The sequence below is a fragment of the Amaranthus tricolor genome, chromosome 8 (assembly GCF_026212465.1).
Source record: "Amaranthus tricolor cultivar Red isolate AtriRed21 chromosome 8, ASM2621246v1, whole genome shotgun sequence".
Lineage (NCBI taxonomy): Eukaryota > Viridiplantae > Streptophyta > Magnoliopsida > Caryophyllales > Amaranthaceae > Amaranthus > Amaranthus tricolor.
Window position 1 is genome coordinate 7,197,534 of NC_080054.1, and position 17,506 is coordinate 7,215,039.

Sequence of the window (17,506 nt, forward strand, 5' to 3'; positions counted from 1 at the left end):
TTTAAGTAACCCCTTAATTGTGTTGGTAAAAGTAAGCTTCCGCTTGACTAATACTAAATTCCAGTTAGTATTTGCCTTCATAATTCAAGGCGGTTACACAATCAAAGTATTTTTTAATATTATAATTTAAAAATCTTCTCTATTCAAAAATTAAAATTATTTCAACTTCACATAGAATGATCAAAAGACGAATTTCCCATTCACCAATTTAAAAAAAAAATTATTCCAAATAATTTAATCTTTACTCGATTATTCTCCAATAATTTCAACTATTGATTAATCATGAAAAATCTAAACTATTAAGTCACTTACCCAAAATTGTTGTTGTGCAACTTGTTTTTGTAGTTAAATTAGAAAAAAAAAAAAAAACAAAATGACAAAAGACAGTTATAAAAAAGTAAGAAGATATCTTACAAAGTTCAGATTTCTTATAAATAATTAATAATTGAGATTAATTTCTAAAAAAGTTTTAATCACTTCTTTTGAAAAGGCTTGCTTTTTGGGTCTTAAAGACATCTACAGCCTGAAAAGAAGGGGCAAAAAAACCGTTAAAAGAACCTAAAAATGGAATTGGAGTTTTGTCATTATATTCTCAATTTGCCTTTTTATCTAGTCTAGAGGAGAAAAAATAAAAAAATGAAAAAAAAATCAAATATAATATTGATGAGTTCTTTTACCACTTATTAGTTATTACCAGCAAACTACAAGCAAATAACAAATTGAAGAGGTGAGTGGTCAATTTGTTTTAGTAATAAGACAAAGCAATGTTCACACCAATTATTACTCATTAGATCTCATAATTCCTTTTTTTTTTTTTTAAACAAACCATTGTGAAGTTTGATGATTATTTCTCCTTTTCCTATCAAAACAATAAATAAAAAATCTTCATCTTCATACTAGTATTTCTTTTGATTTTCTACCAGTAATCATCCTGGGTTTTTTTTTTTTTTTTTTTCTTTTTCCTCATTACTATTGAAAGGATTGTCTTTTTACTTTTCTTTTTTTTGTTTTAACAATTATTCCAAATTTTTGGACTGATTCTTCAGCTTGGTGGAATCTATTTATATGTAAAAATTCCTATATTTTTTTATTTATTGATGTTTTGTTTACTTACTCCGTTTTATTTGTAAGTTTTGCTCAGTAGTTGTGTTTTTTCATTAAAGTTTTTAACTTGTGGAATCTCTCTACAAACTTCAGGCTGTGTTTGGTATCTTTCGTTGAAAAATTTCTTCCTTCTATTGTGGGTGATTCTGTAATCTTGGGTTTGAGGTGATTCAATGCCTGAGGAGGATTTTGTAGAGGTTAAATTCAGATTATATGATGGGTCGGATATCGGACCCTTTAAGTACTCACCAGGTTCGACAGTTGCCCAACTCAAGGAAAGAATTGTTGCTGAATGGCCTAAAGGTTTGTGCTTTATCTAATTGTTTGTATTAAGTTTATTTTTTTGAAATAATTATATTGTTCTATGTCAATTTGCGAAGAATTTCCAGTTAATTTCTTGTTTCTGTATGAAAAACCCAAATTAGTGTTTTGTGGGATGATAATTAAGGTTCTGGAATTGTACTGTAATTGTTTAGTAGGAGTAGTTTTTAGTGGGACATTTGACTATTTTATATGAGCTTCGTTTGTGGGATGTTTAATTGAAAAAAAAAACAATGAAGAAGTATAAAGTATGTGCTTTGTATTTATGGAGTTTGAGTAAAGGGTTTGGTTCCATGAATGTATTTCGTTATGTGAAAATATTAGGATTAAGAGTGTTTTTGGATACACTGGAGAAAGGAAAGGAAAGGAAAGGGAGGGGAGGATTGATGAATTTTCTCTCCAAATCTCACAAAATGTGAAGGTTATCATCCTTGCTATTATTTTCCTTCCTTATTTGCTACCAAAATGAAGAAAAATGGATCTTCTCATTTCCCTCCCCTTCCTTCAATCCAAATAAAGCATAAGTCTATCATGTGCTTGCGGGTTGGACTGGTTTGTACTAGTGTGAGTACCTTCTGATGAGTCTTTCTGCAAGAATAATAGTAATATTCAATAGTGTACATTTGGTTTAAGAGTGACAAAGTGATGGAATTATTATTCTGTATTAAGTGCTTGGGAATTTTCTTGAGTAAACGAACTGACGTTAGCTATGATTTGAAATGTACGGAAACTTTGGGATTGTCATTTGTGCGAGTATGAGTTATTGTAAAAGATATGGTGGAGTTTGCGAGGTTTGCAAATGGAAGAAAAGCTGGCTAAGGCATTGATCATGGTTGGTTATTGTTGATTATCTTCTTTGATTTAGTTTTCTTTCTACTTAAGGTTGGCTCTGGACTCTTGGGGTAGTCAATTGTTAGCTAAATGGTGAACATAGTAGGTGGCTTGTCCAAAATCTTATTCTTGCAATTTGGGAAGTTAAAGATTTATTTGAAATAGAATCACAAACAAAAGAATATAGTAGTAGACGAAGGTACTTATAGTAGAATTCATTATCACTACTTATTGGCACCCTTATTCTTAATAATTAAATAAATATTAGTCAAAAAGGAAGCTCTAAGACCCTTTTGGTGGATGCATTACAAGTTTTTATGGTAGTCTTATAAAGTGAGAAAAAAGGTCCACACCCTTTCTATCTATTTCAGTTTTTGCCAATGGCATCTATGTATTTATTCGCGGAGTCCTTTTGATGCGGAAGTGATAACACTCATTAATCTTCTTTTTGTAGGCACTAGCACATTAACTCTAAATGTGGGCTATCATAATTTATTGTGTAGTAACGTGAGAAATTATCATCATATTATATTTAGTGAAGGTGCGACGAAGGAGGTTCTCTATCTATTTTACGTTTCTTGCCAATGGCATCTATGTATTTACTCACCAAATCCTAATAAGACAGTCCCTGTGATAACATTCATAAATCTTCTCTTTGTAGGCACTAGCACAATAAGTCTAAATATGCACTATCATAATTTATTGTGTAGTAACGCTAGATATAATCATCATATTATTTTCAGTGAATGTGTGAAAAAGATGCATTTGCAGAAATGGAGTAATAACGTGAATCACAACGAATGCGATGTGATGTTTTTAAAAAAATCACATAAGGAGAGTTTTAAACTTATAATTAATGTTGAACTACAATTATTATGCAATAATACCCCCAGAACTTTTTTATCCAATTTAGGGAGATGGTAGAAGAAAGTTTTCTATAACCTCTTCTCGACAAATAATGCTGTAATTGTGAAATTCTGGGATTTACACGTTATTACGCAGCCATTTGATCATGAAAACTCGTGCATTGTTATATAACATGATTAAACGTCGTGATAACTCTCAAACCGATTACATGATAGCTGTTACATAACGTAACGAGAAGTTTTTATTCAATAGGTGTTGCATCCATGACATCGTTGTTGCTACTACAATCGTGATAACATCTGCAATATTTTAACGTTTCGATATATTACTGATGATGGGGTTCGATAAGAATTTCGTTATAAAGTGGTTCATGTTTTGTTTAATTGTGGTTTTGTGATGTATGTGACATCCATAAATGGAGGGTCCCTTTACCAAATATTGATGTTTTTCCAGTTTCTAAACTTCCATTTTATACGAGAAAAAAAACTCCTCGAATTTTCTTTTGGAATTAGTCTCATGTCTTCTTTATTATAGACTAATATCATAACACTGACATTATATTGAGCCTTAACATGCGGGTTCTAGTCCCCCTTCCTTCACACTGGGTGGAAGAGGAAGAAAATAAAGTATTGAAATTTCTCTATAAATGGAACTTCATGCATTCAAGGGAAGCATAGTGTTTTACTGAATTTTTTTTCGAGTTTCACAAACTATGTTAGTAATGTTTTATGTATATCTATATTGACTGAGAGTAGAGATTTGAAAGTTCTAGTAATATTACTCGTCAAAGGAGTCAAGACGGGGTCAACCTATGTAGGGATTAAGCATCGTCCTTATTAAGGTGAAAATTCAAGCCCATAGCAATGCTAGTACTCCTAGCTTAATTGGTTTCAACAATCAGGCATTAAGTGTAATTATTTAATTAAAACAAGAAGTTTTAAGATCATATTTGTTGCTGACAGTATACATAAACTATATTTTGTGTTAGCTCATGAAGGTTGTTTATCAGGTGTAGTGGAACGATACCTTTTATGAAAAATTTTGTGAAGAAAATGAGATAATTGAAATAGAAAAGCATAATCACTGGTCAAGAGGTTTTCCAATTAAAATTATACTAACTTTTCATTATCATTCGTGCCATTTAATACTAACAATCAATAAGCCGTTGTAGTAACTAGCATTTATTTATATTTGCTGATGATTTTCACATCTGATGAATGAGTTACCTTTAAGACGTTCATATTTTCTTAGATGTTCAGTTGGTTTATCGGCCTGGCTCCTTTTATGGTTGTCTTTACAATTCTATGCTGCCATATGTTGTTATATCTCCAGTTTTTAGAAAGTTTGTGTCTTGTTTATTTCAGATAAGAAGATTGCGCCAAAGGCTGTGAGTGATATCAAACTCATAAACGCTGGTAAGATTTTGGAGAATAGTAAGACTGTGGGGCAATGTCAGATGCCCTTTGGTGAGCTTCAAAAAGCTATTATAACAATGCATGTTGTTGTTCAGCCATCTGTTACGAAAACAAAATCTGGTAAATCTTCTTAACACTTTTACGGTCCGGTACTAAATGGTGGGAATGATAATGGAATGTTAGTGTAATTTTGGTAAGAATATCACTTGATAAATGTAATGACCATACTTATTCTCCTTCAACAAGCTCATTTTCTTCACAAAATTCATTCAAATTTATTACCACTTAAATATGTAGTATTAGGTGGTAATGAAAAATTGTGAACAAAAAAACTTTTTTATGATGAAACTTTCATTACCATGGTAATTACATGATACATAGCATGAAAATTTACATTATCAATCATTCCCATTACTACCATTTAGTACCACTAACCAAACGGGCCGTTAGTTCTTTCATTAGTCCTGCAAAATATAATGTTTTCTCTATACATATGAACATTTTTTTTTCTAGGTTACTAGCATGTTGTAGATGTCATTTGCTCTTCAGTTATTGATTGCAACTCAAACTGTATCGTGTTTTTACATATATCAATTATCAAATTTTGAAGTATGTGATTCAAAGTTTCCCAAAGTTATATTGGATAAAGAATTATATATCTCAAACATAGTATAAAATGCATTAACAGTGATGCATTAGCGAGAGTGACGCGATTATTGTAATACTAAATATTCGGCTGAAAGCATCAGAAATCCCTCGAAACAACCTAAAACCTGCTGTTTTTACTCCTTTCCAATGCGTGAATTATCGGTTTATTTTATTTTGAAAACCTTCACACGTGGCTATTGTGATGCAGAGTTATTTTTGCAGTATGATCAAAGTGTGCATTAATGGCTTAAAACTACTTCTATGGTCTTTTATTTGGATGAAGCGACCGTGTAGTTCACTAAAAACCAGAAATAAATCTTCGCCCCCTTAATTGTTTATCGAAATTTCCCCAACTGACGAGGAGAGAGCCGGTGAAAACAGTACTCACGCATAACCATTTCAATTGGTAGTATTGAAGAGAGATTAATATTTGGTCTTTAAGCTCTTCCATAGAAGCAGCACTTGGTTGGGTTTCCACTTGAAGCATACGTTCTTTTTTAATAATTAATGATAGGTTATGGATAAAATCGAGCTTTCAATTTCTTTGTTAATAATTAGTTTTTAGCATCATCATTTATTAATCCTGTTTAGAGCTTGCAATCAAGCACTGTCCTAACTTCTTTATCACTTTTGATAAGGATATGGTTTGCTGTCATTCAACCCTCCCCAGACTCTAATTATAGCTTATTTTTCTCGCTCTGCTAATGCAATTTGATGTCACTAAGACTTGAACCAAACGGAAATAGAACATACTATTTTTGGTAATGTCTGTCAACACTAAGATCTTTAAGACTTTGTTTTTGAGGCGTGCCTCAGTATTCATATGATATACGCCATCTAATGGGTCATATGCCACATTAGCTGCTTGACCTAGCAAGCCTTTGTAAATTGGGTGACTTCAATCACTTTTGTTTTGTTTTTTTCACCTTAAAGGATTTATTTTTATCGACATTTCATTACTTTAATGCCATTAAATTACTCTGATTATAGACAGGAAAAGAAATATTGTTTTCTTAAAAAAAATTGTTTGGGTAATGTGTGGTAAGTTTGTTAAGGCCTTAAGGGTAACCATTTATTGTAGTTATTTTTTTGTGTAACCTATATGGTTTACTGTGACTGGTTTTCTATTGCTACATTGTGTTTTTCGACGCAGAAAAGAAAATTGACGAGGCTGAAAGAAAGAGCATCTGTTCCTGCTCGATATTGTGAGAATACTTGCTGTGGATAGAATTTTTTTGGTTGTTCATTGTGTGCTTGTTGCTGGATTACGCACCTGGGGACAAACAGTTATGACGCCTGAAAACACCCGAATAATTCGTGCGCCGAGGAGATTTATACAATTATACTGCACAAGTTTTGCTAGAAAATGTGTATAACTATGTAATATGGTTTTGATGTACTTTACATATCATATCAATTCTGGGGGATGAAAACCTGTTAATGATGTATCTGCTGCACTTTACTGCAATTTTAATTTGTTCTTGATATGTACGATTAATTGATTTTGGGTATGTTCGTCAATATAACATAGCAGGAGGAAACAAATGTTGCTATTTGTTTGGTTATGATTGTGATTGATACAAACTTTAATTATGTTTTGGGGTGTTTGACAAGATAACTTGTAAGACAGATTTAGCTTATTTACAAATAGATGGTTAACTAGTCAAATCATCTAGTCCTTTATTGTTTGGTAAACTATTTGATTGAAACACTTTATTGTGTTGTGACTCAGCTAATTTATGACAACTTATAATAATTTCTCAATTAATATTTTATTTGTTCATCAAAATCAATATGTCATAAAAACAAGTAAAACTTATAATTTCATAAAGATCAATATTTCTTGTTATAAAACAAGTAAAAGTTATAATTTCACAAAGATCAAAATTTCTTGTTATAAAACAAGTAAAATTTTATAAGTTCACCAAAATCAATACTTTTAGTTATAAAACAACTTTATTCTTTTAACATTTTATATTAAAAATAATATTTCACACTTAATTTAGGAGAGAGTTTTACTAAAATTACTTTTACATCTTTTCATATAAATTTTAGTCAAATAGTCAACTAAGAAAAAAAAATTATGTACTAAATAGTGATTAATATCACAAAAGTTACTTTTTATTATAAAATCTCATATATTCAAAAAAAAAAACACTTTACAGCGCCTCTCCTAAGAAACCATCTTTATAAGAGACGGCTCTCCAAGCCCAAGCTCAACAATTAAATAAAAGAGAAAAATCTAAAAACTGATGCGCACATTTGACCTTATTTGGAGTTGGTGTTATAACCTATTGAAGTTGGTGTTATAAGCTATTAAAGTTGGTATTATAGCCTATTAAAATTGGTATTTAGAGTAGGTTTTATAATCTTTTAAAGTTGTTATTATAATCTATTTAGTGATACCAACTCTAATAGGTTATAATACTAATTTAAATAGGTTATAACACCAACTTCAAATAAAATTACATTGTGCGCGTTGTTCTAGTAGTTGTTTTTTTTATTAATAATGGGCCGGCCCATTTGAGACATGTCTTTTATAAAGACGGTTTCAAGTAAGAATTTGTGAACACTTTAATATTTAGTAACTTATAAAACTTACTCAAAAATAGTTTTTAACTTATTATTACTTTTACTATTATTTAATAACTAGCAATGACTTAAAGTGAAAATTTTTACATAATATCTTAGAAACTTACTATAACTTTAAGGATAACCTTAAATATCAAAAAATGACGTATGATAACAACATTCTTAGCATAACCATACTTAATAAAAATATGTATATAAAATAACACAAAACTTTATGAACTAGTTCTAAAGCTAACGTAAACATACTAACAAAAATTTTAACATAAAAATTGTTAAATATAATGATGTTCCTAATGTAACGCATAACTCATAAACACATTAATACTAATTTAAAACATAAATAATACTTAATATCATCATAATATAACTTTTCACTCAACTTCTTAAACATGTTCATAAATTACTAATTAACATACTAAAAATACTTAGCATAAAACATACTTAATATAATCTTAATCATAATTCTTTAAACTAACTTCCTACTTAAACATGTTCAACATATTTCATACTTTGCATATTATAAAGTAAATATAATATAAAATTTCATATAAAAGGTAGGATAAAAAGTTATACTATACTAACACAGAAGGATTAATACTTAGTACTAATAAGGAAAAATAATAAAAATAAGATCCTCCAAAATAATATTCCAAGGTCCAGTACACCAAGGTCCAAGATTCAAACTCCAAATGCTAGTATTTCCAAGCTCCCAAAATAAACACTCAAGTTTAAAAATATTGATCCTCTAAGTACCCAAAGTAATGACCCAACAATGTTTTAAAAGGATGATGATTTAAGTTAAATTACGATTGTTTTAAGCTCCATCTATTTGAATTTCTTCAACTAATTACTATTAGGAAATTAATTTTTGATATAATGAAGTGATATTAGGAGAAAATGGAAGGAAAATAAATGACTTAATTATTTAATACTACACAACTAGAATGATGAATTTGGATGAGTACTTTTGTTACTTATTTTGCAAGGTAGAATGTTGGGAAATGGCTAGTATATAAAAAAGATATTTAGGGGACAAAATCTTATAGAATTTGGATAAAAAAATTGGAATGATTTTCCTATATAGATCGTTAACAAAGAAAAAAAACATCAACTTTGGTGTTCATTAAATAAAAATTCTCAAAGTAGTGTTCTTGTAGGTGAGGTATGACACTAAGCTACCTTATTCTTGGTTTGGAGCCTCCAAACTTCAATATGAACTAAAACAATTATAGTAATGTTTTTTTCAGGGATTGAAGATTTTGACACGGTGTTTCTGTCTACCCAATCTACATATTCAACGGTTGGATTGTCGTTTTGTGCATTGTAAGTGGGTAATTTGTATTTTGCCCTAATTTTACCCTATTTTACCACTTTTAGGTGATGTTTTAGGGTTGTTTGGTGTTTGTATTACCTCTAGTATTGTCTAGAGAGGATTTTGGTTGTACCCATTAATTTTATTGGTGATTAGTGGAAGAGTGTGGTACCACTTACGGTCCCGTGGTTTTTTCCCGCATTGGGTTTTCCACGTAAATATCGTGTGTGCTTTACTTTCCGCATTTTTACTTTATTGCGCTTGATTGTGGTTGGTTATTTTTGCTCATCTAACAACACAAAGGGAGAAAGTGTGTGTATTATATCGCCACTTTCTCAACATAGTGGTATCAAGAGCTTGGTTTATATTTTCTTGGGTGATACTCTTATGTTGGTTTATGATGAATGATAAATCTAGTATGCACGGTATGATTTATTTGGACTCTACCAACTACGCTGTGTGGAAAACTAAGATGGAAGATATTTTTATGTGAAAGATTTGTATGAACCAATCATAAATGAGTCTATGCCCACTGGTCAAGATGAAAGCGGTAGGAACCATTAGACAATTTGTTGATGTTAGTGTGCTCCAACATATTTCCAATGACACGAATGCGTATGAATTGTGGATGAAACTTGAGGCTATGTATGAGAGGAAGAACGCCTTAAGTAAAGCGTCATTGATGAGAAAATTGGTAAAGTTAGATATTCACGATGGTAATAGCATGGTAGTACATTTGAATGATTTTCAAGGTTTGATTAATCAATTGTCTGCAGTGAAAATGTCCTTAGATGATGAGTTGCAGGCACTATTACTACTTTCCTCATTGTCGGATAGTTAGGACACACTATTTGTATCACTTAGCAATTCTGCTCCTGATGGTAAGTTGACAATGGAGAGTGTCAAAGCTAGTCTGCTGAATGAAGAGACTAGGAGAAAGGAGATGGGTTCCTCCAATCATTCTGAAGCTCATTATGTTGCACAAGAGTCTAATAGGGGAAGAAGCAAAAATCGACCTTCTCGAGGTAGAGACAATTCCAGAGACAAGTCTAAATCCAAGGGTAGAATTATTTGTCATTATTGCGACAAGCCGGGACATCTTAAGAGGTTCTGCAGAAAGATGAAAAGAGACAAGTCAAAAGATAGAAAGGGTGATTCATCTGAGTCGAAGTCTGAAGAGAAAAATACTACAGCTCTAGCAATCAGTGATGATGATTTTCTCTTCATTGGTGATAAAGAGTGTTTGAATGTAGCTGGTGATGACTGCAATTGGGTGATTGATTCGGGTGCTTCGTATCATCTTACTTCGCATCAAGACTATTTCTCGTCCTACACTATGGTGGTTTTGGTAGTGTTAGAATGGGGAATGATGGGTCATCCAGGGTTGTCGGCAAAGGCACTATTTACTTGGAAAGTTCCACCGGTTGTAAGCTGATTTTGAGAAATGTTAGACACGTTCCTGATATCAGATTGAATCTCATTTCTATCTTGATGAAGAGGGTTACTTCAGCCACTTCAATGATGGAAAGTGGAAGCTCTGCAAGGGGAATCTTATAGCAGCTCGAGGTAAGAAGCAAGGTTCTCTTTATATGATGCAAGCGAAGGTTTGCGCGGATGAGGTAAATGTTGCAGATTGTTGAAATACACGAAGATGGTCGAATGCAACAAGAGGGGGGGGTGAATTGTTGTGTATCTAGCTTTACTTCATTTTCCTTCTAATTTGCGGAATTTTAACAAACAAAATAAAGCTTAAACGTAAAAAGCAAAAGATAAAAAGGAAACAAAGATTTTACGTGGAAACCTTCTTGGCCTAATAAGAAGGAAAACCACGACCCCCCGGGATTTCAAAATTCTCACTATGTTTTAGGCAATCAATTACAATTACATAAAACAAATATGCTTCACTTGAAGCTTCTCTACTCTAGGCCTATTTCTCTTCTCTTCTTTTCTCCTTCTCTTTCTCTTCTCACGCTTCTCTATTCCCTTAGACTTCCCTTAAGTCTAATTACAATAAAAACACTCAATTACCCTTACAAGGCCAATTCTTAAGAAGATTAAAATTAAGTAGTTGCTCAAGAAAAATATAATGAATTAATTGGCATTAAAATAACTTTGAATATTTTACTTATTTTGATCTCACCTTAAGGACACTCTAAGATGGATATCGGTTTAGCGTAGCATCCCTCGTTTATAAAGGGAACAGCCATCAGTGCACTCAACCCACGATTACCATGTAGTGCACTCACCCCATGACTTCCATTTACTTACTTGCTCCCAAAGAAAATTGGGAAGTTATTGAAAGTAGAGGTGGAAAATGACTGCGGTTCTCTTGTACGGTTAATAGTACATGAGTCACTAGGAAGATCCTAAATTATAGGAGACTCGTTCAAAGTAGAGAATAAATCTCTTGGGTGTCCGATTTTATAGGAGACTAATTCAAAGTGAGGAATAAGTCTTCTCCATATTTTTAGGCGTTTAAAAAAACTTTTTGCCAATTAATAAATAAATTTAATTAAGCAACTAATTAAACTTTTAACCTTTTACATTAACCAAAAACAGAAAACGTAATTTTCGTAACTTCCAGTCAATGTCTTCTCCAAACCTGTATCGTGGGGAACAGCGCACTGTCTCCATCTACAACTTTCGTCAGGACTTTAACTCTAGGAACAGTAAACTGACTTCTAAAGCAATTGTCCAACTTCTTGGATATTTGAGACATGTACAACTTCCACGAACCAAGTCATAGGCTTCATCAACGATTAACACAATCGGATATTCACCTACAAAACAATCTCTAAAATATGTTTGTTTATTTAGAAGTGAAGTCATCATCAAAACCTAAGAGGCCAACAAATTCCCCCTTTTTGATGATGACAAACTTTATAAACAAACTTAAGTAGACAAGAGTAAAACAAAATTCTTAGAGTATACTAGAGATTAAAGTAACTCTAACTAACTTGGTAAATTAACTCGTTACAGTATAGTTTACCAAGCATACATATACCAATTTACTCAAATTATTTAAATAATTAAACTGAAACAAAAATGAAAATAACCCTAAACATAAAGTATTCTCAAAACAACTTTAAAACAGTTAAACAAAAACAAACAATTAACCAAAATAACCGTAATGTTAAAAACAACAAAAAAAAAACAGATACAGAATGTTTTAGCATAAACATAATTAGCAGTTAGCAGCATAATCCTTGCACACAACACAAACACATTATCTCCCATAATTGAATCAATATGAATCAATTGAGATATGTAACTGTCAATTCACACAGCTCCTCTTAAGTTTGTGCATTCTCTTCCCCCTTTTGTCATCAATCAAAAATAAGAGAAGGAATATCAATCCTCAGCACAAAACATATAGAATTGTCAGTGATGAAAGCAAGAAACAATAATAAAAGTAAGTGCCATGAACAATAATCAAACCTGCATAAAGTTAGTTGTCACAGACCATTAATAAAAGCAAAGAAAAGTAGCAAATGTTCAATGTAACAACAACAATGTACCCCAGATGGTACAAAGTAAAAAGTGAAATTGTTTGTGAAATGCAACAGCCATACAAATCTTAAAAAATAGGGAGAGGGTTCAAGGGGCAGTCTCTTCTTCATCCACATATTCGGTCTGCACTTCTACAGTATCCAACTTTGCACCAAGACGATTCTCCATCATGGTAAGTTGATCAACAATTGAAGCGAGTGAGACACGAACTTCATCTTGAAAAGCACTGAATTGAGACTATAGGTCAATGAGCTTGGAGAGAACAGATTGTGAGGAAGCTGTAGAGATAGGATCAGCACAACCAATACCAGGAGATGATGGAAATGGTGGTGGTGTAAAGTGAATAGGTGATGGAGGGTGATTTGGTGGTGTAGTGGTTGGCTTGGGAGAGAGAGGTTCATTTGAAGTAGGCTCAGGAATGGTTTCAGAAGTGGTATCATCAACCATTGCAGCCTGTCGTTTTGAAGCAAGCCTCCTACTCTTCCTTTGAATAGCTTTACCCTTCCTCCTTAATGCAATCACAACCTCTTCATCACTGGAATCATGACAGAGATCATGAGGCACTTCTTCTCCTAAAGCTTCTTCCTCTCCTTGTTCCCCCTCTTTTCTTGCCAACCATTGCAGCATGTCGTTTTGAAGCAAGCCTCCTACTCTTCCTTTGAATAGCTTTACCCTTCCTCCTTAATGAAATCACAACCTCTTCATCACTGGAATCATGACAGAGATCATGAGGCACTTCTTCTCCTAAAGCTTCTTCCTCTCCTTGTTCCCCCTCTTTTCTTGCCCCCTCTTCCTGTTCCCCTTCTTCTCCTTCTTCAGTGGGAACTGGCCCTTGTTCTTCCTCCTCTACTTCCTCTTTCTTTTCTTTTTCATTTTATTTTTCATCTTCATTTTCTTTTTCTATATTTTCTTCTTTTTCTCTTTCTTCTCCTTTTTCCTTCTTTATTTTTACTTCTTTTTCAATTTCTCCTTCTTCTTCATCCATTTCCTCCTCATCAGAACCTACATCAATTATTTCTTCTGATTCATTTATTAACACCCCTTCATCATTTAATTTGAGATGCAAATTTTTCAAACATCGTGCACCAATTTTCATATTGGGACCCATTGGGAACTCCAGCCCATCCAATGGTACCCCAAACTTGTGAAAAATCCATGTTAACAGCCCCCCATAGCCAACAACATTCTTTTTCTCAATGCAGTCAGATAAATGTGATATCATCAAAGATGGAAAATTTATTTTTATTTGATTATCCATGCAATAAATCAAGGTTGCATCACGTAGACTCACCTCACTCCTCTTAGAGTTTCGGGGCAAAATGAATCTTCGTGCAACATTGTAAAGTAATTTATGCATTGGAGACAAGACATTGTGACTGATTTTACCCTTCTTTTGTGCAACCCCTAAAAACTTAAAAATCGTTTTTTCATTTATTCCTGAAAAAACTATCTTTGCACTAACACAATATGTATCAAACCCAACATTTGGAACATTGAACCATTCCCCCAACAATGTGCTATTAAACTCTAATTTTATGTTCCTAACCATACTAGAACACATTCCACCGTTATTGGAGAAGTTTGAAATAAACTCTCTCATAATGTTTGGAAAAATGGGATTACAACTAAACTCAGTCATCAAAACCTCCCATTCTTGAAATTTTAAAATAGTATGAAGTTGAGGAAAGTGTATAGAGTCATACCAGTACTTATCTACCCAAAATCCGACATACATTTCCTTTGCAATCTCTTCAGCACTGTTAGGATCAACTTGCTTCAAACACTTGACCGCTTTGGAGGATGATTCACCTTTTGGTGAAAGTATTTTTCGTTTTGTTCCAACATTTTCAGTGGTTTCTTGGGATGGTGATGGTGCAGCGTTCAGTAATGGGGGTGGATGAACAATTTTTAAGGGTTTTGGCTGGATATTTTGGTGGGATGTAGAGGCTTTCTTTCCTGATTTAGAAGTTTTCTTGCTTGATTTTGGTGTTTCATGTTTGAATTTTGAAAAGTTGAGAGAAGAAGAAGGACGGTTTCTTGAGACGGTTTTGAAAAGGGATGAAGATAGTTTGAGTGATTTGATGTGTTAGGGCCTTTTTAAAGATGGCTGACGGTTACCTCACGTCCCATCTCATCAATGCCATTCATCATGGCTTTTGATATGGAAGGATTGAGTGGATTTGGAATTGAACTTTGGATTAAACCGTTTCCCTTTAAAATTTTTATTTATTTAAGTTTAAAATGGCTAAACATTTTTCAAACAATATGATAATATAATTTATGATATCAAAATATAATACGAAATTAAAATAAAGTAATTAAAAAAAATGAATTATGGTATTATAAAATATTATAAAGAAAATAACGAACATATTGCTTTGGTCTGATCAAATTAACAACATGCAAACAAGAGAATATTCATAGTACAAACTTTATTACGTGTTTACCTGATCCATGCAATAATTGATTCTCAATCAAAATATTGAGGTTGATTCCTGACCCTCTTTTTTTCATGATGCTTCATTGGGAATTTTATGCAACCAACTTTAGTGGAGCTTGATCATACCAAGTTCCAATCTCATCTTTTCATATTGTTCCCTTGGAAGCGGTTTGGTCAGAATATCTGCAACTTGTTCATTAGTATTGACATGCTTTAATACAATGTTTTTATGTTCTACGTTATCCTTAAGAAAATGATGTCTAATATGTATATGTTTAGCTCGTGAATGATGCTCTGGATCTTTAGATATACATATGGCACTGGTATTATCACAATAAATAGGAATACATTCAACTTTAATACCAAAATCTCTTAGTTGCTGTTTTATCTAAAGCATTTGGGAACAGCAAGCTGCTGCTGCTACGTATTCAGCTTCGGCTGTGGATAATGCAACCGTGTTTTGTTTCTTAGAACTCTATGAAACTAAACATGAGCCAAGAAATTGTACCATACCTGACGTGCTTTTTCTATTGACTAGATCACCTGCATAATCTGCATCACTAAAGCCTTTTAAATCATAAACATCACTTTTAGGATAAAATAGGGACAAGTCGTCCGTTCCCTTCAAATATCTTAAAATCCGTTTTACTGCTGTGAGATGTGATTCTTTGGGGTTGGACTGAAATCTAGCACATAAACCAACACTAAATGAAATATCAGGTCTACTTGCAGTTAGATATAATAAGGAACCTATCATGCCTCGATACATTGTTTGATCTATGTTAGTTCCTTTTAGGTCTTCATCTAATCTAACATTTGTAGCCATGGGTGTATGGTTGGTTTTAGCATTGTTTAGCCCATACTTCTTAAGAAGTTCTTTTATGTATTTTTGTTGATGAATAAAAATACCATTTTCAGTTTGTTTAATTTACAAACCAAGGAAGAAATTTAATTCTCCCATCATGCTCATTTCAAATTCTGTGCCCATAAGGTTGGCAAATTCTTTACATAAAAAATCATTGGTCGCACCGAAAATAATATCATCAACATAAATTTGAACAACTAAAATATCATAACCTTTGTTCTTAAAGAATAAGGTCTTATCAATTTTCCCTCTTACAAAGTCATTTTGAATCAAAAGCTTTGATAGTCTTTCATACCATTGCCTTGGAGCTTGTTTCAACCCATAAAGAGCTTTATCAAGCTTGTAGACATGATCAAGACAAGAGGTGTTCTCAAAACCAGGGGGTTGTTCAACATAAACTTCTTCATCAAGAAAACCATTTAAGAAAGCACATTTCACATCCATTTGATATAACTTAAAGTTCATAAATGCAGCAAAAGAAATTAAAATTCTAATAGCCTCTAACCTTGCTACCTGAGCAAATGTCTCGGTGTAATCAATACCTTCTTGTTGATTATACCCTTTGACCACGAGTCTTGCTTTGTTTCTTACAATTATTCCATGCTCATCTAGCTTATTCCGAAATACCCATTTCAAACCAATTACCTTCTTGTGTTTTGGTTTGGGGTTCTAAGTGCCATACCTTATTTCTTTCAAATTCATTTAATTCATCTTGCATGGCTACTATCCATTCGGAATCCTTTAGAGCTTCTTCGTGATTTTTGGGTTCAAGTGATGATAGGAACGCAAAGTTTGCACAAAAGTTTCTCAGTTGAGATCTGGTTTGTGTTCCCTTATTCATATCACTTATAATCAGATCAAGAGGATGATAACTTTGGTATTTCCAAGGTTTAGGCACAAATTCTCTGGAGGGAACAGTAGCATGTTCTGATTCAGCATCTTGATTTGCATTTTGTTCAGCTACTGGATCATCTTGGTCATCTGTGGGAACAGTTGGATTGGGAACAGTCCGCTGGTCCTGTTGTGCTGGCAGTTCCTGGATTTGGTCAGTTTCTCCTGCCTCTTCTTGTATTGGCTGTTCACCTGCTGTTCCTAGATCTTGCATTTTAACTCCTTCATCATCATCTTCTAAATTTGCAAGACCTATTTTAATATTATTTGTTTCCTGTTCACTTGTTGAAAAGTTAGTTTCATCAAAAATTATGTGAATAGATTCCTCTACGCACATTGTTCTCTTATTGTAAACTCTATAAGCTTTGCTATGTGATGAATAACCGAGAAATACTGCTTCATCACTTCTTTCATCAAATTTACCTATATTTCGTTTTCCATTTACGTGAACAAAACATTTGCATCCAAACACACGAAAATAGGAAATATTTGGTTTAACACCTTTAAGCAATTCATAAGGTGTTTTAGAAGTGATTGGTCTAATTAACACACGGTTCAAGATATAGCATGCAACATTGACGGCTTCGGCCCAAAAATTTCTAGGTAGAGCACTAGCAATCAACATAGTTCTAGCCATTTCTTCTAGGGTTCTATTTTTCCTTTCTACCACTCCATTTTATTGTGGTGTTCTAGGAGCGGAAAAATTGTGA

The 17,506-nt window shown here is 32.8% G+C and overlaps 1 protein-coding gene across 3 annotated transcripts; it reads left to right on the forward strand.

The window, feature by feature from the left end:
* The first annotated feature begins 605 nt into the window (after positions 1-605).
* On the forward strand, positions 606-6,751 carry LOC130820221 (membrane-anchored ubiquitin-fold protein 4-like). Of its 3 annotated transcripts, none has more exons than XM_057685500.1 (4): positions 606-727; positions 1,198-1,407; positions 4,488-4,658; positions 6,340-6,751. In XM_057685500.1, exons 2-4 carry the CDS (start codon positions 1,278-1,280, stop codon positions 6,393-6,395), a joined length of 357 nt encoding a protein of 118 aa, XP_057541483.1. In that variant the 5' UTR covers positions 606-727; positions 1,198-1,277; the 3' UTR covers positions 6,396-6,751. The 3 variants fall into 3 exon arrangements, with proteins under 3 accessions (XP_057541483.1, XP_057541484.1, XP_057541485.1); XM_057685501.1 differs by lacking the exon at positions 606-727 and adding an exon at positions 754-1,067; XM_057685502.1 differs by lacking the exon at positions 606-727 and adding an exon at positions 862-1,067 and having other exon boundaries at positions 6,345-6,751.
* The last annotated feature ends 10,755 nt before the right edge of the window (positions 6,752-17,506 follow it).